A 25197-nucleotide genomic window follows, 5' to 3' on the forward strand; every position below is an offset into this window, starting at 1 on the left:
GGTTTTCACCAGACCCGCCGCAAAGCGGGATGGACTTGCAGCGGCAGGTAACCCCCAGGTCGTTCCACCCGATAGCGACTCAACCCCACTGACAACTGAGACAGGCGCGGTACACAGGGACAAGGCAAGAGCAAGGTCGGACGTAGCAGAAGGTCAGGGCAGGCAGCAAGAGTCGTAGTCAGGGGCAACAGCAGAAGGTCTGGGTACACAGGCTTGGGAGCACACTAAAATGATTTCACAGGGCACTAAGGCAACAAGATCCGGTAGGGACAGGAAGGGGAAGTGGTTTTTTATATCAATGGAAGTGATTGACACTGATTGGGCCAGGCACCAAATAGTGGTGTACTGGCCCTTAAAATCTCATGAGAGCTGGCGCGCGCGCCCTAGAGAGCGGGGCCGCACGCGCCGGGACGTGACAGCCGGGGACAGGTGAGTGGATTGGGATGCGACCCGCGGGCGGGCGCGTCCTGTTACGCGGATCGCATCCCCGCCAGCAGAGACATTGCAGTGCTCCCGTTCAGCGGGTCTGACCGGGGCGCTGCAGACAGGAGAACGCCGCGAGGGAGGAGCAGGGACCTGGAGCGCACGGCGTAACACTTATCCTTTAATCATTTCAAAGTTCGGGGTCTGTTGGTACGGATTTGGTGAATTCATTACATGGGATGGTCTTGTGATTGATGTTGCGCCATATTCCTAGGTGGAGTAGACACTATTAGGCTGGGTTCACACCACGTTCTTGCAATACAGTTCCCATATGCGTTTTTAGTTTGAAAACCGTACACATCTGATTGAAAACCGTATGCTTTGACTCTCCATTGAAAACCGCATGCCAAACGATGCATCCTATTGTGTACTTTTTGTGTCTTGTACCTTTTGTCCATTTTTTTTTTGTCTCTAAATTTGTACCCAAAAACTATTTTTTTTGTCCAGGTGAAAAACCGTATTGTAACCATTTACAGTTCTTTTAACCCCCTTAAGGATGCAGGACGTAAATGTACGTCCTGGTGCGGTGGTACTTAACGCACCAGGACGTACATTTACGTCCTAAGCATAACCGCGGGCATCGGAGCAATGCCCGTGTCATGCACGGCTGATCCCGGCTGCTGATCGCAGCCAGGGACCCGCCGGCAATGGCCGACGCCCGCGATCTCGCGGGCGTCCGCCATTAACCCCTCAGGTGCCGGGATCAATACAGATCCCGGCATCTGCGGCAGTGCGCGATTTAAATGAATGATCGGATCGCCCGCAGCGCTGCTGCGGGGATCCGATCATTCATAACGCCGCACGGAGGTCCCCTCTCCTTTCTCCGTGCGGCTCCCGGCGTCTCCTGCTCTGGTCCAGAGCAGAAGATGACCGAAAACACTGATCTGTTCTATGTCCTATACATAGAACAGATCAGTATTAGCAATCATGGTATTGCTATGAATAGTCCCCTATGGGGACTATTCAAGTGTAAAAAAAAATGTAAAAAAATGTCAAAGTAAAAGTAAAAAAAAAGTGAAAAATCCCCTCCCCCAATAAAAAAGTAAAACGTCCGTTTTTTCCTATTTTACCTCCAAAAAGCGTAAAATTTTTTTTTTATAGACATATTTGGTATCGCCGCGTCCGTAAATGTCCGAACTATTAAAATAAAATGTTAATGATCCCGTACGGTTAACGGCGTGAACGGAAAAAAAAAAAGTCCAAAATTCCTACTTTTTTAAACCATTTTATTAAAAAACAAAATTATAAAAATGTATTAAAAGTTTTTTATATGCAAATGTGGTATCAAAAAAAAGTACAGATCATGGCGCAAAAAATGAGCCCCCATACCGCCGCTTATACGGAAGCAACAATAATATAAAAGTATGTAATAATGGGTATCGTTTTAATCGTATTGACCCTCAGAATAAAGAACACACGTCATTTTTACCATAAATTGTACGGCGTGAAAACGAAACCTTCCAAAATTAGCAAAATTGCTTTTTTTGTTTTAATTTCCCCACAAAAATAGTGTTTTTTGGTTGCGCCATACATTTTATGATATAATGAGTTATGTCATTACAAAGGACAACTGGTCGCGCAAAAAACAAGCCCTCATACTAGTCTGTGGATGAAAATATAAAAGAGTTATGATTTTAAGAAGGCGAGGAGGAAAAAATGAAAACCTAAAAATTAAATTGTCTGAGTCCTTAAGGCCAAAATGGGCTGAGTCCTTAAGGGGTTAACATGGGAGTCAATGAGAACCGTAGATACCTGTATGTGCATACGGTTCCATCTGGTGCACAGAGCACACCGAAAGTTCCACCCGCCTTATGGAACTTTCTTTCTGGGAGCGGTTTGGGAATGAAAAGCTAAAAACTTATACGTTTAAAAAAAACAAAAAAGAAAACAGATTCAACCGTATATTATTTTTCAAACCGTATACTGGTTAATATTTGTACACACATTTTGATAGAGTTTAGTCCGGTTTTGAGGAATCCGTTTTTCATCAAACGGGAACTGTATTGCAAAAACGTGATGTGAACCCAGCCTTAGAAGGTTGACCAGGCTATATTTCTACCCCTGAAACTCTTGTCCAAGGCCTGAAAATTCAACCAACAAGGAAAGGCTCTCTGTCTCACTAAGAAGTTCCATAGAGATAAAAGAAGGAGAAAAAAAACACAGCCCATTGCCACATATCAAGAGAAGATGTCATATTGATTTGTGAATGCACAGTATGAATGGTAATCCTTTATCCACATGTGTTTAGAGTGTCATGCACAATGGATAATCAGCAGTCCTTTTCACATATCTGGGGGTGTCTTTTTTCCTTTGTTTAGCTAATGGGGCAGATCATGCTTCTCTTCAACAATGTTAAGGACTGGACAAAAGCTTGTGAATCAAGCTAAAACCTATTCATTTATTATTATTATAAATTGTAAATGGTTGTAATATATACAGAGGGGGAATTCCTATTTGCATGTGAAGCAGGATTGTTAGTAGCAGTGTTGCTTGCTGGCTTTTAAAATGATAGTGCTGTATAGAGTTGTGCCAATGTCATTGCACTAACTCTATAAGTTTAGTGCACTATCTGTAAACAGTTTTTGTAACTGTTGCATCTGTAAACAGTTTTTGTAACAGTTTTACATCTGCACCATCTGTAACAGTTTTACATCTTGATATAACACTAGAAGTACCCCTTCCTTTTTTTTTTCCATGTATATACCACAGAAAATAACAAACTTAAAATAACAAAATATTTGAAAAATGGGGCTGTCAGTAGGGTCAAAGCTTTAGTAGATTCATGTAAGCAAACACTCTTACCTTTCCATAGTCCTAGAGATAAACATAACCTCCCTAGAGACTCACATTTGTTTTATCAAGAGATCCAACATCATCTGAACTTTCCATTTCCACCACCGATGACCTTTGAAATGCTATGTAGAAGGTCTAATTCTACTAGGGGTTTAATATCAGACATTTATGACATTCTGTCCTCGGTAGGGGTCCCACTGCTATAAGACACCCTTTTATGGATAAAGGGGACACGTATTTGGGTACACCACTTTCTATAGTTCAATGGCAGACTATTTGGACACAGGTGGCCAGATCCTCTTCCTGCACCTCTCACAGAGAAAACCAATGTAAAATAATTATGTATTGGTACCATACCCTTGATAAACTACATTGCCTCTTTCCCCATTTATCCCATCTTTGTTGGAGATGCCAAACTGATATAGGTACTCTCCCACATATATTCTGTCACACTCTGAGGCATTTCTTGGGTTCAATCTCTGATCAGAAGGGTCACGGAGGTTCATGTCCCCCTCAGTTCGGCAACATACCTCATAAACCTCCTCCAGTTGCGTTGTTTCAAAAAGCTTTGTCAGATTACTCCTACACATACTGACAGCCTCCAAATGTCTCATTGCACATTGGTGGAGACACCCCAAGGCCCGACAATACAGGCTCTCTTGGGAGAAAAAAAATGAGGCATATAAAAAGTATGGAACGTCTCACAGCTGTTTCTGAAAAATCTAATTTCATAAAGATATGGCAGCCGTGGGAAGACTATGATGACTCCTTGGGATCAGCACGATAATCCTGTACTCTGGGTTGTCTTTCCGGCCACGCTTGAACCTTCTACTTTCTTAGTTCTATTCTTTAGCTCTTTTCTTACCTTGTGCATTTTCTACTCTGCTGCTGATCTGCCCCTCTTTTCTCTCTTTCACCTGTGAGATGTTTTATGAGAATAACCTACCCACTATAGCGATGCAAGATTTTCGCGCACAAATCAATATCATTTTAACATATCAGACATGATGTTTCTGTGCTTTATTAACGCCCTTAGCAGTAAGCATATACCTATGTAGTGTTCCTGTAGCATATGTTGTGCATTTCTTGTTACTTGCTACTTCAGTACTTTTTAATGCAATGAAAAATCTGTTTCTACCAGAAGACTTCATTTGGTTACCCTTCCCTCTTATTGTATTGATTATACAATAATTTTTTTTATTTTATGTATTTCCTTTTCTATGTTACTGTATTTTGAAAAAACTTATAAATAAAACATTTATATATATATATATATATATATATATATATATATATATATATATATATATAGGGGTCAGTACTTTCCTCAGGGAGAGGACATCGTTCAGGTGTAACGGAGATTCAAGTAGGCCATTTAGCACTCCGCGGGCTCCAAGGTAAAAAAACACACACACACACACACATATATATATATATATATATATATATATATATATATATATAAAAATAAAAAATAAAAGAAGGGTCAAAGCTAGATGTGATGGGAAGAGATTTATTATTAAATATTTGGGAAGGTATATCTAAGGCCAGTTTCACACAAATTAATTAGCGGTACATCATTCCTCTCATCATTTGGCCCAGTGTTCTAGACAATCTATTAGTTTACTGACTTGAAGCTACAGCATTATAGATAGTCTCATATATAAGGTCTTTATTAAAAATATTGCATGCTTTTGTTCCTACAGCCTCTGCAGCTTGCTGTGTAAGCACTATTTTCTCTTTATACTTGTACACAGCGTATATGGCTCTCCATAGCAAATTACCTTTTGTGTGCCTTTTCTTTCTTCAGCCTGTGTGAGCTGTCCTCCAAGGTTTCCCTCTCTCCCCCCACATCAACGCTTTCATTTTGTATGTAACTCACTACCCCTCCATACTGTTATCTACAAACCTATTTGCATACTATTTTGGGGGGGAGCATTTTTGGAAAGTAAAACAGCCCCAGAATGACTATTTTACAGCTCAAAATGTTCAAAAAAAATGGCTGTTGTAGTTTCCCTATTAAGTGCCAGGGCCTTTTTTTGGACAATTGCTGACCAAAATCTCACCATATTTTGACACATACAGTAATTTAGGACATATTTTTACAAATTAGGTCCCAATAAAGTTGAAATTAAAAAGAGAAATTTCTTGAGCTATAACCCAAAAAAGACTTAAATAGGGCAAAACAAGTGTAAAAGTTTGGCAAACTGGCAGAACCGTACTTTTAAAAGGTCATTCATCTCTACTTGAGACCAAAGCAGCATTGAGGCTGGGCTTTTTTTTTTGTTTTTTTTTTTGGATTAGCAAAGTAAAAACATTTTAGACATCTTAAAAGACATATTATACCATTGGTATAGCAATTTATGGTATGATTAATGACGGTTGGCAAAAAATAAACTTTTTATAGCTACAGGTTGAGAAAAGAGCCAAAGTGATAGAGAAAGAGAACAGTTAAGGTCTTTCTTGTATTCCTAAATTTATTGCAGGATAATTTTATGGGCCAGTTTGTGGAGGACCCAACAAGAAGTGATGCCTTGTTGGATCTGATCATTTTCAACAACGCAGAGCTGGTTGGTAATGTAACTGTGCGGGAAAACCTTGGTAATAGCGACCACAATATAGTTACTTTTGACTTAAAATGTAGAAAACAAAGACAGGCGGGGAAGGCAAAAACATATAACTTTAAAAAGGCAAACTTCCCTGGGCTGAGGGCTGCACTACAGGACATAGACTCGGGGGAGGTGTTGTCAAATACTGATACAGAAGGTAAATGGGACATCTTTAAATCAACTCTAAATAACTATACATCTAAATATATACCAAAGGGGAACAAATATAAACAATTAAAACTAAATCCTACATGGCTGACACATGATGTTAAAAGAGCAATAAACAACAAAAAAATAGCCTTCAAAAAATACAAATCTGATGGGTCAGCGATAACATTTAAACAGTACAAGGAGCTTAATAAAATCTGTAAAAATGTAATAAAAACAGCAAAAATTCAAAACGAGAGACAGGTGGCCAAAGAAAGCAAAACTAATCCTAAATATTTTTTTAGATATATAAATGCAAAAAAACCAAGGACAGAGCATGTAGGACCCCTTAATAATGATAATGGGGAGGTTGTCACAGGCGATCAAGAGAAAGCGAAGCTACTGAATGGGTTCTTTAGTTCTGTATACACTATGGAAAAAGGAGCTGACATTGGCCAGGTCAGTGCTGGTAACACATCATGTAATGTACTGAACTGGCTTAATGTAGAGATGGTACAAGGTAAGTTAAGTGATATAAATGTAAGCAAATCCCCAGGGCCGGATGGACTACACCCAAGAGTTCTTAGAGAGGTAAGTTCAGTAATATCTGTACCCCTGTTCATGATATTTAGAGATTCTCTGGTGTCTGGTATTGTGCCAAGGGACTGGCGCAAGGCGAATGTGGTGCCAATCTTCAAAAAGGGCTCTAGGTCTTCCCCCAGGAAACTATAGACCGGTAAGTTTAACGTGCATTGTGGGTAAATTGTTTGAAGGACTTATAAGGGATTACATACAGGAATACATAGGGGATAATTGTATTATAAGTGATAGCCAGCATGGGTTTACTAAGGATAGAAGTTGTCAAACCAATCTACTTTGCTTTTATGAAGAGGTGAGTAGAAGCCTTGACAGAGGAATGGCTGTGGATATAGTGTTTCTGGATTTTGCTAAAGCGTTTGATACTGTCCCTCATAGAAATTTTAGTTTGTAACTGGACTGAACACTGGCTCATGGATCGTACCCAGAGAGTGGTGGTCAATGATTCGTACTCTGATTGGTCCCCGGTTATTAGTGGTGTACCCCAAGGTTCAGTACTGGGCCCGCTGTTGTTTAATTTATTTATCAATGATATAGAGGATGGTATTAACAGCTCTGTTTCTATCTTTGCAGATGACACCAAGCTTTGTAGCACGGTACAGTCTATAGAGGATGTGCATAAGTTACAAGATGACTTGGATAGACTGAGTGTCTGGGCATCCACTTGGCAAATGAGGTTCAATGTGGATAAATGTAAAGTTATGCATCTGGGTACTAATAACCTGCATGCATCGTATGTCTTAGGGGGGATTAAACTGGCAGAGTCACTGGTAGAGAAGGATCTGGGTGTACTTGTAGATCACAGACTACAGAATAGCATGCAATGACTTCCAAAGCCGGCAAGATATTGTCATGTATCAAAAGAGGCATGGACTCAAGGGACAGGGACATAATACTCCCCCTTTATAAAGCATTGGTACGGCCTCACCTGGAATATGCTGTTCAGTTTTGGGCACCTGTCCATAAAAGGGACACTGCGGAGTTGGAAAGGGTGCAGAGACGCGCGACTAAACTAATATGGGGCATGGATCATCTTAGCTATGAGGAGCGATTAAAGAAGTTACAATTGTTTAGTCTTGAGAAGAGACGTTTAAGGGGGGATATGATAAACGTATATAAGTATATTAATGGCCCATACAAAAAATATGGAGAAAAACTGTTCCAGGTTAAACCCCCCCAAAGGACGAGGGGGCACTCCCTCCGTCTGGAGAAGAAAAAGTTTAGTCTCAAGGGGCGACACGCCTTCTTTACCGTGAGGATTGTGAATTTATGGAACGGTCTACCTCAGGAACTGGTCACAGCAGGAACATTTAACAGCTTTAAAACAGGATTAGATACATTCATGGAACAAAATAACATTAATGCTTATGAAGAAATATAAAATCCCATCCCTTCCCCAATATCGCGCCACACCCCTACCCCTTAATTCCCTGGTTGAACTTGATGGACATGTGTCTTTTTTCGACCGTACTAACTATATAACTATGTAACTATGTATTTGAGGATATGTTGGAAATCCGATTTTGCGGGGAGGAAAAATATGCATAAAACAATCTTTTCCCTTTGAGAAATGTCGATATCGAATGGCTCATAAGAAAACATTTAGCCAATTAATGGAGAGTTATAAATCTTTTACTGGACATAGATAAAAGAGATCACATGTGAAAAAACATGACAAACTCCATACAGTGGGGCAAAAAAGTATTTAGTCAGCCACCAATTGTGCAAGTTCTCCCACTTAAAAAGATGAGAAAAGCCTGTAATTTTCATCATAGGTATACCTCAACTATGAGACATAATGAGAAAGAAAAATCCAGAAAACCACATTGTCTGATTTTTAAAGAATTTATTTGCAAATTATGGTGGAAAATAAGTATTTGGTCACCTACAAACAAGCAATATTTCTTGCTCTCACAGACCTGTAACTTCTACTTTAACCCCTTAAGGACCCAGGCCGTACCTGTACGCCCATGGGAATTCCGGTCCCCGTCAGGCGGGGAACGGTATGCCTGCTGAAATCATTCGGCAGGCATCCCGTGCAAATGCCAAGGGGGGTCTGAGACCCCCCCATGTCGGCGATCTGCGACACCGGTGATCTGCGGCGATTCCTGTCATATGGGTCACATGTGACCAGATGACCCGGAGATGCATGGTGAATGGGGGTGTAGAATACACCCCCAATCACCTCCTGTATCTATGGGGAGGTGGCGATTTAGTCACCCCCCCCAGGAGCTCTGCTATTGGTCGGACGATCAATAGCAGCCAGCAGGGGAGGGGTTAATGTCCCCTTCTCGTAGCTCTGCTCGCCTACCGCATTCAGTCAGCGGGCAGAGCTGTGAGAAGGAGCCATGGACCTCCCCCCCCCCCTTTGTGAAGATCTGAGCCCATCAGGGCTGAAGAGAAGCTGTATAGTGCAGGGGGAGATTGCTAGTGAAGGGACAGGTAGGAGGTTAATAAAAAAAAAAAAAAAAAAAAAAATTTCCCCCCTCCGGACCCCTTAATAGGTCCTCAAGGGTCTGCTGCAGATTTTTCAGGGGTTCAGGGCTCTGCATTTGCCCCCCCCCCTTTTTTTGGCCGCAGCATTTTCCCCCCCTATATGACGGTGTGTGATTAATAATCACACACCGTTATATATAAAGTTAACATCAAGCACACACACTACATACTCCCCCCCCCCCCCCCCAAATCCCTTGCCACCAGATCCACATCCGCTTGTGGGACAGTGCGGAAGAACCAAAGAGACCTCCCTCTAAATTTTATCCAGACACCTATGCCCAAGGGTGAGTCCCTTGCCCTTACCCATGAAAACCTGTTGCTGGTCAGGTATAAGGATAAGAGGGATGTCCTTATGCTAACCACAAATCATGGTAATGGCAGCTCACCTGTCCCTGTGCGAGGTACCACAACAACGGTTTTCAAGCCTGATTGTATTCTGGACTACAATAAGTATATGGGGGGAGTTGACCTTTCTGATCAAGTCCTGAAGCCATACATTGCCCTGCGGAAAACACGGGTATGGTACAAAAAAGTTGCGGTCTACTTGGTACAGGTTTCCATGTACAACTCCTTTGTACTGTCCCAGTACGCTGGCAAGACAGGGACATTCCTCCAGTTCCAAGAAGAAGTCCTAAGGGCCCTGATCTTTGGCGACCGGGAAAGAGCAGGCCAGACATCCCAAGAAACTGAAGTTATAGGTGCCAGGATCGTCCCAGGCCAACACTTTCCAGGTGAGGTCTCCCACACTGGAAAGAATGGACGAGCTCAGAAAAAAATGCAGAGAGTGTCACAAGAGGGGGATATGGAAGGACACCACCATTCAATGTGACACTTGCCCTGATCATCCGGGCCTCTGCATTAAAAACTGCATCAGGTAGTATCACACTTCCATGCAGTACAACATTTTCCCTTTTCATTTAAATTTTCCATAATTTGACCCCAATGTACCAAGTCCAGAGTACATTCCAAGTTTTAACCCCATAAAACCACTAAATTGCCCAAAAAAACTCTTATAAAGAAAAAAATAAAATTGATAAGACCTCTGGTTTTTTTTTTTCCAAAAATGGGTCACTGAGTTTTTTTTGTTGCCTTAAATGCACAGGGCTCTCTCTCCACCTGAGCGGGGTGGGCATTTGAGGCAACAGGTTAGGGACGGCCACACACATCACATTCCCAGAATGATGATTCAGAGCAAAGGGTTTGGGGTGGGCATATCTTTTAGTTTTGGCTATGCTCTGGGTCATCATTCTGGGAACATAACCTGTTTTATGATTTTACATCCCACTGTACCCCATTTTAGTAATTTAATCCATGATATGCTCGTTGAAGGGGGGGGGGGGGATCCCGCTGTTCTGCTCCATAGGCAGCTATGTAAAAGCTCAAGGCCCCTGACTGCGTTCCTACTCTTCCGAGACTGGTGTGCACCAGGCAGAGCTGTTTACACCCAGATATGAGGCCTGTCCTTACTCCAAAGAAATGTACTTACAAATTTACAGTGACATTTTCTCCTGTTACTACTTATGAAAATGAAAAATTTGGGGTAACAAAGCCAGCATTTTAGTGTAAAAAAATAAAAATTTTCCCTTTTCACATCCCACTTTAATGAATATTCATCAAATACCTGTGGGGTGTTAAGGCTCACTGTACCCCTTGTTAAGTGCTTTGAGGAGTGTAGTTTCCAAAATAGTATGCTATGTGTTTTTTTTTTGTTTTTTTTGCTGTTCTGGCACCATAGGGGCTTCCCAAATGCGACATGCCCCCCCCCCCACCCAATCCCCCAATTTCAGCAAAATTTGCAAATGTGACTCCTTCTCTTCTGAGCATTGTAGTTCGTCCGCAGTGCACTTGACGTCCACACATGGGGTCTTTCCATATTCAGAGGAGATGGGGTTACACATTTTGGGGGGCATTTTCTCCTATTGCCCCTTTTAAAAATGTAAAATTTGCGGGAAAACCAGCATTTTAGGGGAAAAAAAAAGAATCCTTTACACATCCAACTTTAAAGAAAAGTCGTGAAACACCTGTGGGGTTTTAAGGCTCACTGTACCCCTTGTTACATTCCTTGAGGGGTCTAGTTTCCAAAATAGTAGGCAATGCAGTCTTTTTTTTTTTTGCTGTTTTGGCACCATAGGGGCTTCCTAAATTCGACATGCCCCCCAAAAACCATTTCAGCAAAATTTGCTTTCCAAAAGCCAAATGTGACTCCTTCACTTCTGTGCATTGTAGTGTGCCCGCAGTGCACATGGAGTATTCCCATACTCAGAAGAGATGGGGTTACAAATTTTGGGGGGCAATTTCTCCTATTACCGCTTGTAAAAATGGAAAATTTTGGGGAAAACCAGCATTTTAGTGAAAAAAAAAATCATTTACACATCCAACTTTAACGAAAAGTCGTGAAACACCTGTGGGGTGTTAAGGCTCACTGTACCCCTTGTTGTGTTCCTTGAGGGGTGTCGTTTTCAAAGTAGTAGGCCATGTGTTTGTTTGTTTTTTGCAGTTCTGGCACCATAGGGGCTTCTTAAATGTGACATGCCCCCCAAAAACCATTTTAGAAAAACTCACTCTCCAAAATCCCACTGTTACTCCTTCCCTTCTGAGCCTTGTAGTGCACCTACAGAGCACCTGACATACACATATGAGGTATTTCCTTACTCGAGAGAAAATGGGTTACAAATTTAAGGAAGATTTCTCTCCTTTTACCCCTTGTAAAAATTCAAAAACTGTGTCTACAAGAACATGAAAAAAAATGGAGATTTTGAATTTTCTCCTTCAATTTTCTGCTATTCCTGTGAAACACCTAAAGGGTTAACAATCTTTTTGAATGTAATTTTGAATACTTTCAGGGGTGCAGTTTTTATAATGGCATCATTTATAGTGTATTTCTAATATGAAGGCCCACTGAACTGGTCCCTGAAAAATTTCGATTTTGAAAATGTTGTGAAAAATTAGAAAATTGCTGCTGAACTTTGAAGCCCTCTGATATCTTCCAAAAGTAAAAACATGTCAACTTTATGATGCAAATATAAAGTAGACATATTGTATATATATATAATTTATTTGGAATATCAATTTTTCATATAAGCAGAGTGCTTCAAAGGTAACTCCTTAAGGACTCAGGGCGTACCTGTACGTCCTGAGTCTGCTCCCGTTCTATAACGCGGGGCCACAGCATGGCCATTGCTAATAGCGCACGGCACTGATCGCGCGCTATTAACCCTTTAGATGCAGTGTTCAAAGTTGAACGCTGCGTCTAAAGTTAAAGTTAAACATTGACGGTTAGCTCAGGGGGCTGTTCGGCATCCCGAACAGCTTTAGGACAACAGGAGGGTCCCTTATCTTGCCTCCTGTTGTCCGATCGCCAAATGTCTGCTCAGTGCCTGAGATCAAGGCATGAGCAGTCAAGCGGCAGAATCATTGATCAATGGTTTCCTATGAGAAACCATTGATCAATGTAAAAGATCAGTGTGTGCAATGTTATAGCCCCCTTACGGTCAATGGCGTAAGCACAAAAAAATTCCAAAGCCCAAAATAGCATATTTTTTGTTCACTTTTTATATCATGAAAAAATGAATAAAAAGCGATCAATAAGTCCGATCAATACAAATAAAGTACCGCTAAAAACTTCAGATCACGGCACAAAAAATAAGCCCTAATACCGCCCCATACACGGAAAAAGTTATAGAAAAAAGTTATAAAAGTTATAGGGGTCAGAAGATGACAATTTAAACGTATACATTTTTCTGTATATAGTTATGATTTTTTTCAGAAGTACGACAAAATCAAACCTACATAATTAGGGTATCATTTTAATCGTATGGACCTACAGAATAAAGAGAAGTTCTAATTTTTACTGAAAAATGTACTGTGTAAAAACGGAAGCCCCCAAAATTACAAAATGGCGTTTTTTCTTAAATTTTGTCGCACAATGATTTTTTTTTGAGTCCTTAAGGGGTTAAAACAATTAAAAATATTTTTTTTTTTTATTAGCAAATTTGGTAATTTTTCACCAAGAAATGATGCAAGTATCGACGAAATTTTACCACTAACATAAAGTAGAAAAATCTCAGAATCAGCATGAAAAGTAAAAGCATCACAGAGTTATTAATGCTTAAAGTGACAGTTGTCAGATGTGCAAAAAATGGCCGGGTCCTTTAGGTGACAATGGGCTGGGTCCTTAAGGGGTCAAGAGTCCCCTCTGTCCTCCACTCGTTACCTGTATTTGGTACCTGTTTGAACTTGTTATCAGTATAAAAGACACCTGTCCACAACCTCAAACATTCACATTCCAAATTCAACTATGACCAAGACCGAAGAGCTGTCAAAGCATACCAGAAACAAAATTTTAGACCTGCACCAGGCTGGGAAGACTGAATCTGCAATAGGCAAGCATCTTGGTATGAAGAAATCAACTGTGGTAGCAATTATTAGAAAATGGAAGACATATAAATCCACTAATAATCTCCCTCAATCTGGGGCTCCACACAAGATCTCACCCTGTGGTGTCAAAATGATCACAAGAATGGTAAGCAAAAATCCTATAACCACACGGGGGGGGGGGGGGGGGGGAGGGCTGGATATTGGGAGAATATCATATGGTCAGATAAAACAGTAGAACTTTTTGGTAAAAACTCAACTCGTCGTGTTTGGAGGAGAAAGAATGCTGAGTTGCATCCAAGGAACACCATACCTATTGTGATGCATGGGGTGGAAACATCATGTTTTGGGGCTGTTTTTCAGCAAAGGGACCAGGAAGACTGATCCATGTAAAGGAAAGAATGAATGGGGCCATGTATCGTGAGATTTTGAGTTAAAACCTCCTTCCATGAGCAAGGGCATTGAAGATGAAACGTGGCTGGGTCTTTCAGCATGACAATGATTCCAAACACACCACCCGGGCAATGAAGGAGTGGCTTTGTAAGAAGCATTTCAAGGTCCTGGAGTGGCCTAACCAGTCTCCATATCTCAACACCATATAAACACCATACCTGTGTTGCTCAGCGATATCCCCAAAACATCACTGCTCTAGAGGAGATCTGCATGGAGGAATGGGCCAAAATACCAGCAACCGTGAGTGAAAACCTTGTGAAGACTTACAGAAAACGTTTGACCTCTGTCATTGCCAACAAAGGGTATATAACAAAGTATTGAGATGAACTTTTGTTATTGACCAAATCAGACAATGTGATTTTATGGATTTTGTTCTCTCATTATGTCTCTCATAGTTGAGGTATACCTATGATGAAGAATTACAGGCCACTCTCATCTTTTTAAGTAGGAGAACTTGGTGGCTGACTAAATACTTTTTTTTGCCCCACTGTATGTGGAAGCCCAAACTCGACAGATAAGGGTATTGAAATTGTTGCTAGCATATGAAATTTCAAGAAACAATGTGTTTTTGCTAAGCCAAAAAAAAAGGACCAGATCAAAAGTGTGTTTATATTGGTCTATCGATGGTTAGCAAACAAACTAAGCATGTAAAGTGGTTTGCACTGTAGTCAATAATAACATAGAGAGATCAGGTTTAATGATAGTCACAAAAGCAGTTGTAGAGAAAAGAAAACAGAGACACTTCCAATAGAAATACCATGAACGTAAGAGGAGGGCATAAGGGTGTGGCCTGGTGGCCGAGGATAATGGCCGCACTGTAGAGGAGCTCCTGCCTTCAACCTGACCCAGCAACATTTTACAACGCAGACAGCCGCCTTTATCACTCAGAATCAATTACTCCTGCTTCCCTAAGTATCGCCCATCATGCCGGGCCGAAGAAAGAAACCAGCTTGCCAAGAAACGCTAGGTAAATTACGCTTTACCCGCAGCGGGACGAGGACCCAAGATGGCGCCGACTGCTCCTGTGCGCCTTCCCCTTCTTGGTCACAGCCGACCAGGACGGAGAACTCCGAACCTGCTCCTACACTCACCCGGCGCTTCCTATCGATGCCCAACCTACACCGAGCTCCTCCAGTGACTCACCTGCATACGAGCTCTGACATCTGACTCTCCCGTCAACACCTCCAGCCCACGTTCTCAGGGGCCTCCCGCAGCTTCCAGGTGCAACAGCAGCACCTCGCCTGAACACTCCCCATTGCAGAGCCCTCTGAAGCAGAGACCAAGGTATGCCTCCACCTCTAACTCTACTATGGGGGACTGAACTGTGTCTGACTCACTACATGTTGATGAGGAGGATGCCTTAGGTGCGTTGGCTGTCCCGGGGGATTCCCTTACAGATACCACCATGAAAGCCATGCTGCTTGTATTATATAAGACTTTCCTACGGGACATGAATAAGATGGTGTCCCCCCCCCCTACAATCCATTATTGAAGATATAGGGGCACGGGTGGACCATATCAAGAATAAGTTTGGGGAGTTCTCTGACTCCCACAATTTGCTTATTGACTCTCATAACGACCTCAAGGACGAGGTTACTGCCCTGAGGGAGAAGGTGGCCAATCTCGAGGACAGGAGTCGCTGCAACAATGTGAAATTCTGCGGTGTCACCGAGATCGTTCTGCCCCCAGACATTCCACAATATGTGCGCTCCCTGATTAAGGCTGCATTACCGGATTGTTCCCCCACAGAAATTGAGGTGGACAGGGTTCACAGACTCCCCCTCCCTAAGCATCTCCCAGAGAACACACCTAGAAACGTGCTGGCGAGGGTCCATTTTTACACCACCAAAGAGAGATTAATGGAATTTGCACGAAAAAAAACAATGGACTACCCGCACCTTTTCATAAAATTTCAGTCTATGCGGATCGCTCTGCAGCCACTATGCAAGCCAGGAAAGCTCTTCTCCAAGTGACGCTGGCCCTGCGCTCTGTTAAAATTGCGTACCACTGGGGTTTTCCGACATGTCTGCTCATTCGCAGAGGAGAGAAAATTCATGTGGTCCCTTCCCTGCCCGATGGACAATCTCTGCTGGAATCTTGGAATATCTCTGTTCTCCCTTCTAGCTCCACTAGAAGCACCTTGTCTCCACAGCGAATCCAAAAAGACTGGTCCCTGGCATGATGATTGAAGACGGCTGTCTCTTACTTACCCATACATGAGGGTCTTGGGCTCTGAAGGAGGTTAACTCTTTACAATGTGACATAATATGTTTGCAAGAAACATATCTTCTCTCTAGCGACACGTTCCGAGTTAAGCACCGCGCATTCCCGCACATATTCCACTCCACTCATTCCTCTAAATCCAGGGGGGTCACCATTTCGGTTTGAAACACCGTTGCTTTCTCCTTACATAGCTGCACTTCTGACCCTTCTGGGAGGTACATTATACTCAAATGCACTCAACCATCTATCCCTAACTATCGCCTCTATTTACGCCCCTAACACTTGGCAGTTACGTTTTCTAAAATCTATCACCCACCTAATACGTATATCCCCCTGGGGATCTCACATAATCTGTGGGGATTTCAACCTCATTGCCAATACAGCTCTTGACACCACTTCTAGCTCCCGACTCCCCCCCCCCCCCCCCACACACACTTTGGAGCGCTGGCTCCATTCAGAAGACTTCTATGACATATGGCGAGTCCATGACCCCTCCATTAGGAATTACACTTTCCACTCCGGGGTCCGCAACTCCTATTCTCGCCTTGACATGTTCCTGGTGGACAGGACTTGCTTATCCCGTTCCTCGAACTCTTCCATAGAAGAGATTACATGGTTTGACCACTCAGCTATTTCCTTGTCTCTAGCTGATGACTACTCTTCTCCCCCAGCTCATATGTGGAGATGTTGCCCGTTCCTCCTGTCCCACCAGGAATATTCGCAACGCCTGAAGGGTGACATTCAGGAATATTTTCTATTGAATACACCTTCCATGGATGACCCAGTTACACTATGGAACTGTCACAAGGCAGTTGTGCGGGAACTGTGCATTAAATATAGCTCTACACTTAAAAAGCTTATGGACAAACAAATAACTGACACACTCTCCCTTCTCCATGCAGCTCAAACAGAAAACAAACACGCACCTCACCCCGTATCTGAGTAAAAAGTGTCCTCCTTACGAAATGACCTGCGATGTCTATTATTATCCAACTATGAAAAAGCCCATAGAAAATTAGGTTCATCATATTACTCCCAGGACAATAAATCTGGAAAAATATTGGCGCATAGACTGAAAGCTAGACAGCAGAAAAACGAAAATCCCCTTCCTCCTTAACCCTACTACTGGCATTAATCTATATACCCCCACAGACATAGCTAATGGGTTCCAATCATATTACTCCCACCTCTATAATCTAGAAGCCTCCATTCCCTCCTCTGCTGACCATAGTGCCAAATTCCAGGACTACCTTGCTGCCATTGATCTTCCCCCTTGTTATGATTCGGCAGGCTGGATGTGGATCCTCTGTGTCAGCGAGGGATTGGCGTGGACCGTGTCGGTGGACCGGTTCTAGGTTGCTACTGGTATTTACCAGAGCCCGCCGCAAAGCGGGATGGTCTTGCTGCGGCGGTAGCAACCAGGTCGTATACACCGGCAACGGCTCAACCTCGCTGAATGCTGAGAAGGCGTGGGACAGAAGGACTAGACAGAGGCAAGGTCAGACGTAGCAGAAGGTCGGGGCAGGCAGCAAGGTTCGTAGTCAATGGCGATAGCAAGAGTTCAGGAACACTGGTAAGGCAAACACTATAAACGCTTTCTCTGGCACAAGGCAACAAGATCCAGCAAGGAAGTGAAGGGGAAGTGAGGTTAAATAGACAGGGAGCAGGTGGAGGCTAATTAGACTGATTGGGCCAGGCACCACTCATTGGTGCACTGGCCCTTTAAACCTTAGAGAGCTGGCGCACGCGTGCCAGGATGAGACAGCCGGGGACCGGGACAGGTGAGTGACTTGTGATGCGATTCGCGAGCGGGCCCGTCCCGCTATGCGAATCGCATCCCCGCCGGCAGTGTCAGTGCAGCGCTCCCCGTCAGCGGGTCTGACCGGGGCGCTGCAGAGAGAGGAACGCCGGGAGCGCTCCGGGGAGGAGCAGGGACCCGGAGCGCTCGGCGTAACAGTAGCCCCCCCCTTAGGTCTCCCCCTCTTTTTGTCCGGATGTCGCTCCACATGGGACAAGGACATTGGGAGCGATTGTAGAGTCTCCTTCTGGAGGACAGTGAAGTCCTGGGTATGCTCATCAACGGCAGGCATTTCAGAAGGAGTGGGAATGGGGAGGGGGGGTAGAGGGTGAAGCTTGGCACAGGGCAGAGTGTTACCAGGACGGGGGCTATGAGGAGGCACGGCATAGTCCTGATAGGCCTTGGGGAGACCAGGTATAGGAGGAGACACTGAGGTTTGACAGACGGGACTGGGGGCAGACGTGAGGCATTTTTTGTGGCAAGAAGCACCCCAGCTCTTGATCTCCCAGGTGGTCGAGTAGAGTGGTAGGAGAGTGGCGTTGGAGCCATGGCAGACCGAGGAGGACTTCAGAGGTGCAGTTGGGTAAAACAAAAAGTTAAATTTTTTCGTGATGCAGTCCAATACTCATGAGCAGGGGTTCTGTGCGGTAATGCGCAGTGCAGTCCAATTTCACTCCGTTGACCGAGGAAATGTAGAGCGGCTTGACGAGACGGGTCACAGGGATGTTGAACTTATTAACAAAAGAGGCCAAAATGAAATTTCCCGCAGAACCAGAATCCAAGAAGGCCACAGCTGAGAAGGAGGAGTTGGCAGAAGGAGAAATCCGTACGGGCCCAGTGAGACGTGGAGAAGCAGACTTCAGACCAAGAGACGCCACTCCCACGTGAGCTGGGTGCGTGCGTTTCCCAGACGTGGAGGACGAATAGGGCAATCCACCAAGAAATGTTCGGTACTAGCGCAGTACAGACATAAATTTTTATCTCTGCGGCGAGTCCTCTCTTCATGGGTCAGGCGAGACCGATCCACTTGCATAGCCTTCTCGGCGGGAGGCACAGGGGTAGATTGCAAAGGATACTGTGAGAGAGGTGCCCAGAGATCAAGGTCTTTTTCCTGGCGGAGCTCCTGGTGTCTTTCAGAAAAACGCATGTCAATGCGGGTGGCCAAATGGATAAGTTCATGCAGGTTGGCATGAATTTCTCGTGCGGCCAGCACATCTTTGATGTTACTGGATAGGCCTTTTTTAAAGGTCGCGCAGAGGGCCTCGTTGTTCCAAGATAATTCTGAGGCGAGGGTACGAAATTGGATGGCGTATTCGCCTACAGAAGAATTTCCCTGGACCAGGTTCAGCAAGGCAGTTTCGGCAGAAGAAGCTCGGGCTGGTTCCTCGAAGACACTACGAACCTCAGAAAAGAAGGACTGTACAGTGGCAGTGACAGGATCATTGCGGTCCCAGAGCGGTGTGGCCCATGACAGGGCCTTCCCAGACAGGAGACTAACCACGAAAGCCACCTTCGACCGTTCTGTAGGAAATTGGTCTGACAACATCTCCAAATGTAGGGAACATTGTGACAGGAAACCACGGCAAAGTCTAGAGTCCCCATCAAATTTGTCCGGCAGGGACAAGCGGAGGTCAGGTGCGGGCACTCGCTGCGGAGGAGGTGCAGGAGTTGGCGGAGGAGATGGTTGCTGCTGTAGCTGTGGCAGAAGTTGCTGTAGCATGGCGATCAACTGCGACAGCTGCTGTCCTTGTTGGGCGAACTGTTGTCCAAGTTGCTCTATCTGTTGAAACTGCTGGGCGACCACCGTGGTAAGGTCAGCGACAACTGGCAGCGGGACCTCAGCGGGATCCATGGCCGGATCTACTGTTATGATTCGGCAGGCTGGATGTGGATCCTCTGTGTCAGCGAGGGATTGGCGTGGACCGTGTCGGTGGACCGGTTCTAGGTTGCTACTGGTATTCACCAGAGCCCGCCACAAAGCGGGATGGTCTTGCTGCGGCGGTAGCAACCAGGTCGTATCCACCGGCAACAGCTCAACCTCGCTGACTGCTGAGAAGGCGTGGGACAGAAGGACTAGACAGAGGCATGGTCAGACGTAGCAGAAGGTCGGGGCAGGCGGCAAGGTTCGTAGTCAATGGCGAATAAAAGAGGTCAGGAACACTGGTAAGGCAAACACTATAAACGCTTTCTCTGGCTCAAGGCAACAAGATCCGGCAAGGAAGTGAAGGGGAAGTGAGGTTAAATAGACAGGGAGCAGGTGGAGGCTAATTAGACTGATTGGGCCAGGCACCACTCATTGGTGCACTGGCCCTTTAAATCTTAGAGAGCTGGCGCGCGCGCGCCCTAAGGAGCAGAGCCGCGCACACCAGGATGAGACAGCCGGGGACCGGGACAGGTGAGTGACTTGGGATGCGATTCGCGAGTGGGCGCGTCCCGCTATGCGAATCGCATCCCCGCCGGCAGTGTCAGTGCAGCGCTCCCGGTCAGCGGGTCTTACCGGGGCGCTGCAGAGAGAGGAACGTCGGGAGCGCTCCGGGGAGGAGCAGGGACCCGGAGCGCTCAGCGTGACACCCCTGTATCTCCCCTGCCTAATTAGATTCCCTGAATCAGGCCATTTCTCTACCAGAAATACAAAAAGTCATAAAGTCATACCTAGCAACAAAGCACCCGGACCAGACGGATTCATCTCAGCCTATTTTAAAACATATTCTCCCGTATTGTCACCTCACCTTTTGGCATTTTGTAATCGTGCTATGACCTTGGGCATCCTCCCCAAGGAAAATTTAGAGGCCCTAATTACTACCCTTCCTAAACCTGGAAAATCTATGGACCTTCCCCCAAATTTTCGCCCAATTTCATTGCTCTACCAGGATGTCAAAATTTACGCCAAAGTCCCAGCTAATAGATTGGCCCCGCTTCTCCCTTCCCTTATCAACCCCTGGTAGGCACACATCCGATAACACAAGGAGACTGCTCCATATTTTCCACCAAGTAGAGAAACACTCTATTCCTGCATTAATTATGGCACTCAACGCTGAGAATGTGTTCGACCGGCTACGCTGGTACCTTCTCAGCCCTATGAGCAATGGGGTTTAATGGCAATATTCTCTCTGAATTCTTGGCCCTATATTTTACACCTTCCGCCTGGGTATTGGCTAATGGCAGCATGTCAGATCCCTTTGGGATAACGAACGGCTCTCGCCAGGGCTGTCCACTTTCCCCCTTAATTTATATATTGTCTATGGAACCCTTGGTGCAAACTGTTTGACAGGATTACCGCATATCGGGGATTGTGATAGGACCCCACTCACATGTCATCAAGCTCTATGCTGACGATGTCATCCTTACGATCTCGGACCCTAAGAGATCGTTACCGGCTGTCGTGGAAAACATTGATAACTTTGGTCACCTATCCTATTATTCCCTAAATAAAAACAAAACGCAAGCTCTCCGTCTTCACCTCCCCAGCCCTTTAATTACTATCTTAAAATCGTCCTATGTGTTTTATTGGAAAAACTCTACTATTGACTACCTCTGCATTAAATTATCCTACCCATATGTTTCTTTATTTCCCAATAACTTCTTACCCTTACCGCAGTCTCTTTCCTCTGAGACTATCTCATATATGTCCCACGATCTATCCTGGGTTGGAAGGGTGGCCGCATTTAAAATATTCTTCCTCTTAAAACTCTTATATCTTTTTAGGACACTCCCCATTGCTCTACCTGAATGTTTTTTTTTACAAAAGCACAGCGGATCCTTACTCCCTTTATTTGGGCAGGCAAAACATCTAGACTTTCTCACACTATGCTTTCCAAGGTCAAACATGCAGGTGTCCCCTAACATCAAGGCATACTATGTGGCCACCATGGTATCCTCCCTATGATATTGGTGGCATGCAGACTCCTTTGCCCCCTGAGCAGTCATAGAAAACTATCTCGCCTCTCCATATTCCACCATAGATCTTCTATACCTCACATTCTGGCAGCTCCCTGCCCCAGGTATTGACTAGTGTTGCTCGCGAATATTCGCAGTTCGAATTTTATTCGTGAATATCGCATATTCGCGAATTCGCGATTATTCGCGAATATATCGCTATATATTCGTAATTACGAATATATATATATATATATATATAGACAAAGAATAAGTCAGCCATCACTTTAGTTGATACCAAACTATTTGACCGCCGGCGGAGACAAATTTGCGAGCTAAGTGCCTCACTATTTCATAGTTTCACATTTGCATCTATTACACCATAGCTGTATAGCTCTCCATGTTTTAACTGCATATTCATGTTTCATCTATATCTTTATGCTGGCAGTGTGCTGCTGCATTCTTCTGTTGCTATATATATATATATATTTTTTTTATTATTATTTTTTTTTCACAGTACACATCACAGTGATCATCCCTCTTTGCTTCCAGCTTATGTGGTGTAAGAAGGCTCTAATACTACTGTGTGAGACTGGTGTGCGAATTTTCGCATATGCGAAAATCTGCATATGCTAATTTTCGCATATGTTAATTGTTGTACATACAAATTTTCGTATATGTTAATTTTCGCATGCGCGAATATTCGCATTTGCGAAAATAAAACGAGACTATTACAAATATGCGAATATTCGCGAATATGACGAATATTCGTCCATATATTCGTGAATATTCGCGAATTCGAATATGGCCTATGCCGCTCAACACTAGTATTGACAGTCCTCTCCTTGGTCATGCCCTTCATGTTTGGAATGCTTACCTCGCAGCAGAAAACTCTCCCTTAGACCAATCAGCGGTTGAAATCCCCCTATCTTTTATTCAAGCTTCCATTCCTCCATTTGACACTGCACTCATGGATCTCGGCAGGCATCACTAAGGTACAACATTTATACCAAGATCAGACCCTCATTTCTTTCCAACAACTTCGATCCATATTAAACATCCCTAAGACAGACTTTTACAAGTACCTTCAAATAAGGCATTTCCTCACCACTCTCTCCCACACAGATCTGGCCGGACAAGAAATCCTTTTGTTATTTTGAGATAAGATCTCCTGGCCTTAAGATACCATATAATTTATATTCACAATCGGATATATGTACTCGAACGTATCCTTTGAGACTATGGGAAAGGGACCTAAATATATCATACCATTCTGATGACTGGCACAAGGCATTTAAAACTGTCTCTAAATGCTTTCTTTGCGCTATGCATGTTGAATCAACCTAAAAAACTATACTCAGGTGGTATTTTACCCCTGATAGAATTGCCAGGGCTTACTGTGGTGACCCGGTACTGGACATGGTCCTGTACCTTGTGTCGTAAGTCCCCATAGTCAGAGGTCCTTCGTGCCGTTTGGATTCTCTCAGTGGGATAACCCTTAGTCACCTCATCAAAATGTAATTTATTGTATATATCTAGAATATTTAATAATATAAAGGTTACTTGCAGGACCTTAGGTTATGTGATTCATAGTAAATGTGTGATGCTAATGTTGAGGACCTTTCCGGTCATGTGATTTAGTCATGTGATGTACCACAATCCTTTGTGATAGGACTGACAGGTTTGGGGAACCAATAAGCTTTGAGCCTGCCCCTTCAGCTATAAGGGCGCTGTTAACCAATGATCGCTCTCTTTCCCCCGGGATATGACAGCGAGTGGAGCTCTGTGCAAAGCTACAAGACTAATTAGGCCTAAAGCCTATTTCTTCAACTCCTTGATAACCGTGAGTCTACCTAACTCCAATTCAGCTAATTCTACATGACTACTGAACCTAAATCAAACCCCTAATTTCAGTGGAACAGCGTAAAGCAAACCTCAAAGCTTATTCCCTACAAAGTCCAAACCAACCTGTGAGGAGCCTAAAGTCCGGTCCTCTTGTAAAGACTGTTTGCTGATTTGCATCCTGCATAAAATCTGCAGTAAAGTTATTTCCCGTTTATTACAATATCGGTTGTGGACAATCCTTTATTCCTCCCTATCGTTCCTGGGGCGGGTGGCGGTAGGATATATATATGAAGAGGAACCCGCACTCTGGCGTCACGACAGTTAAGGGTTAATGCTACAGCCTTTCATCACTGCACAGCTACACCCTATTCACCCTACACCCTCCAAGCTTACCACATTACCCTGGTTCCTCGGATAAGTGTTGGCCAGCCTGTGGCCAAAAGGGTACCCTTTTTCATACTCTTTGGACCTGTCCTTTAATATTGTCCTTTTGGACTGCATGTCTAAAACTCCTGAAGGAGGTTCTCGGAATAACCCCAGTGTGGTCCCCTCAATCAGTCCCCCCATTCCTTGATCTCCACCTGCTCCCACCTCCCATGAGAAAATGTTTCTGTATTGTATGTTTTATTGCCAAAAACCTACTAACGAGTAACTGGAAAACGCCCACCATTCCCTCTGTTTCACAAATCATACAGAAAAGTAATCACACATTTGCTTTTGAAAAGGTCTTGGCCTCCGGGTCAAGTACTCTTTCCACTTTCAATAAGAAATGTCAGTATTGGATAGATTCTCCACCTTGTCTTGTCTTCTAACTCTTCCACAGCCTCTCGCTCCCTTTTAGGCTTGAGACCGCTAGCAACCATTGTTTTCCCATTTTCTAATCTACTGCATTGTACTTGCTTTGAGGGCTGGACGAAATTGTATTGTTCCTTTCTAAAAAATGTCTATGTTACCATAAATCAGGATGGCTTGGCATATGTTTTACCATCTTTTGTCCTACAGACATCGTTACTTTGCTTCCGTTTACGTTTACTTTGCTTCCGTTTACGGATCCTTTGGATTACTGCCTAATGTTTTGATAAAAATTTGTCAATAAAAAACTATTGAACGTAAGAGGATGGCATAAATGAATCTAAAATATGCAAACTATGCTTGCCCATAAGAATGGCTGTGTTCTGAGGCTCAAAATGAGCTTATAAAAAATGTGTGAACATAAGTGGTAAAAAACTAACCAAACTGCTAAATGGTAGTACATTTCTAATAAAACAAGTTGCTCATTTTGCATTCAGGGGAAAAAAAGAAAAATACAGACAAAATCAGTGCTATGGCGTACAAAGCCTTCAGGGTTTATTCACATGTACAGTATCCTGTGCATTTTTGATGCACAGGATTTGAAGCTGCAGATTTGTAGTTGTGTTCAGTCATTTAGTTTAGTTCATTTAGTTTGAACTCTGAAATTCTACGCATCAAATATGCTCAGGGTACTGTATGTGTGAATAGGCC

The 25197-nt window shown here is 43.8% G+C and overlaps 1 protein-coding gene across 5 annotated transcripts in view; it reads right to left on the reverse strand.

Annotated features, from left to right (window-relative positions):
- Window positions 1–25197, reverse strand: part of LOC130273417 (sodium-dependent neutral amino acid transporter B(0)AT3-like) — a 589425-nt gene that overhangs the window by 56707 nt on the left and 507521 nt on the right. Inside the window, exon 12 of one of the 5 annotated variants that reach the window (XM_056520171.1) lies at window positions 24375–24761. The exons of the other annotated variants lie outside the window; for them this stretch is intronic. Coding sequence (XP_056376146.1) covers window positions 24654–24761 — 108 coding nt within the window. The 3' untranslated portion in view covers window positions 24375–24653. Of the gene's footprint in view, window positions 1–24374; window positions 24762–25197 lie in introns of those variants that run through there. 5 annotated transcript variants of the gene reach the window in all.

Source organism: Hyla sarda, chromosome 5 (assembly GCF_029499605.1).
Source record: "Hyla sarda isolate aHylSar1 chromosome 5, aHylSar1.hap1, whole genome shotgun sequence".
NCBI lineage: Eukaryota > Metazoa > Chordata > Amphibia > Anura > Hylidae > Hyla > Hyla sarda.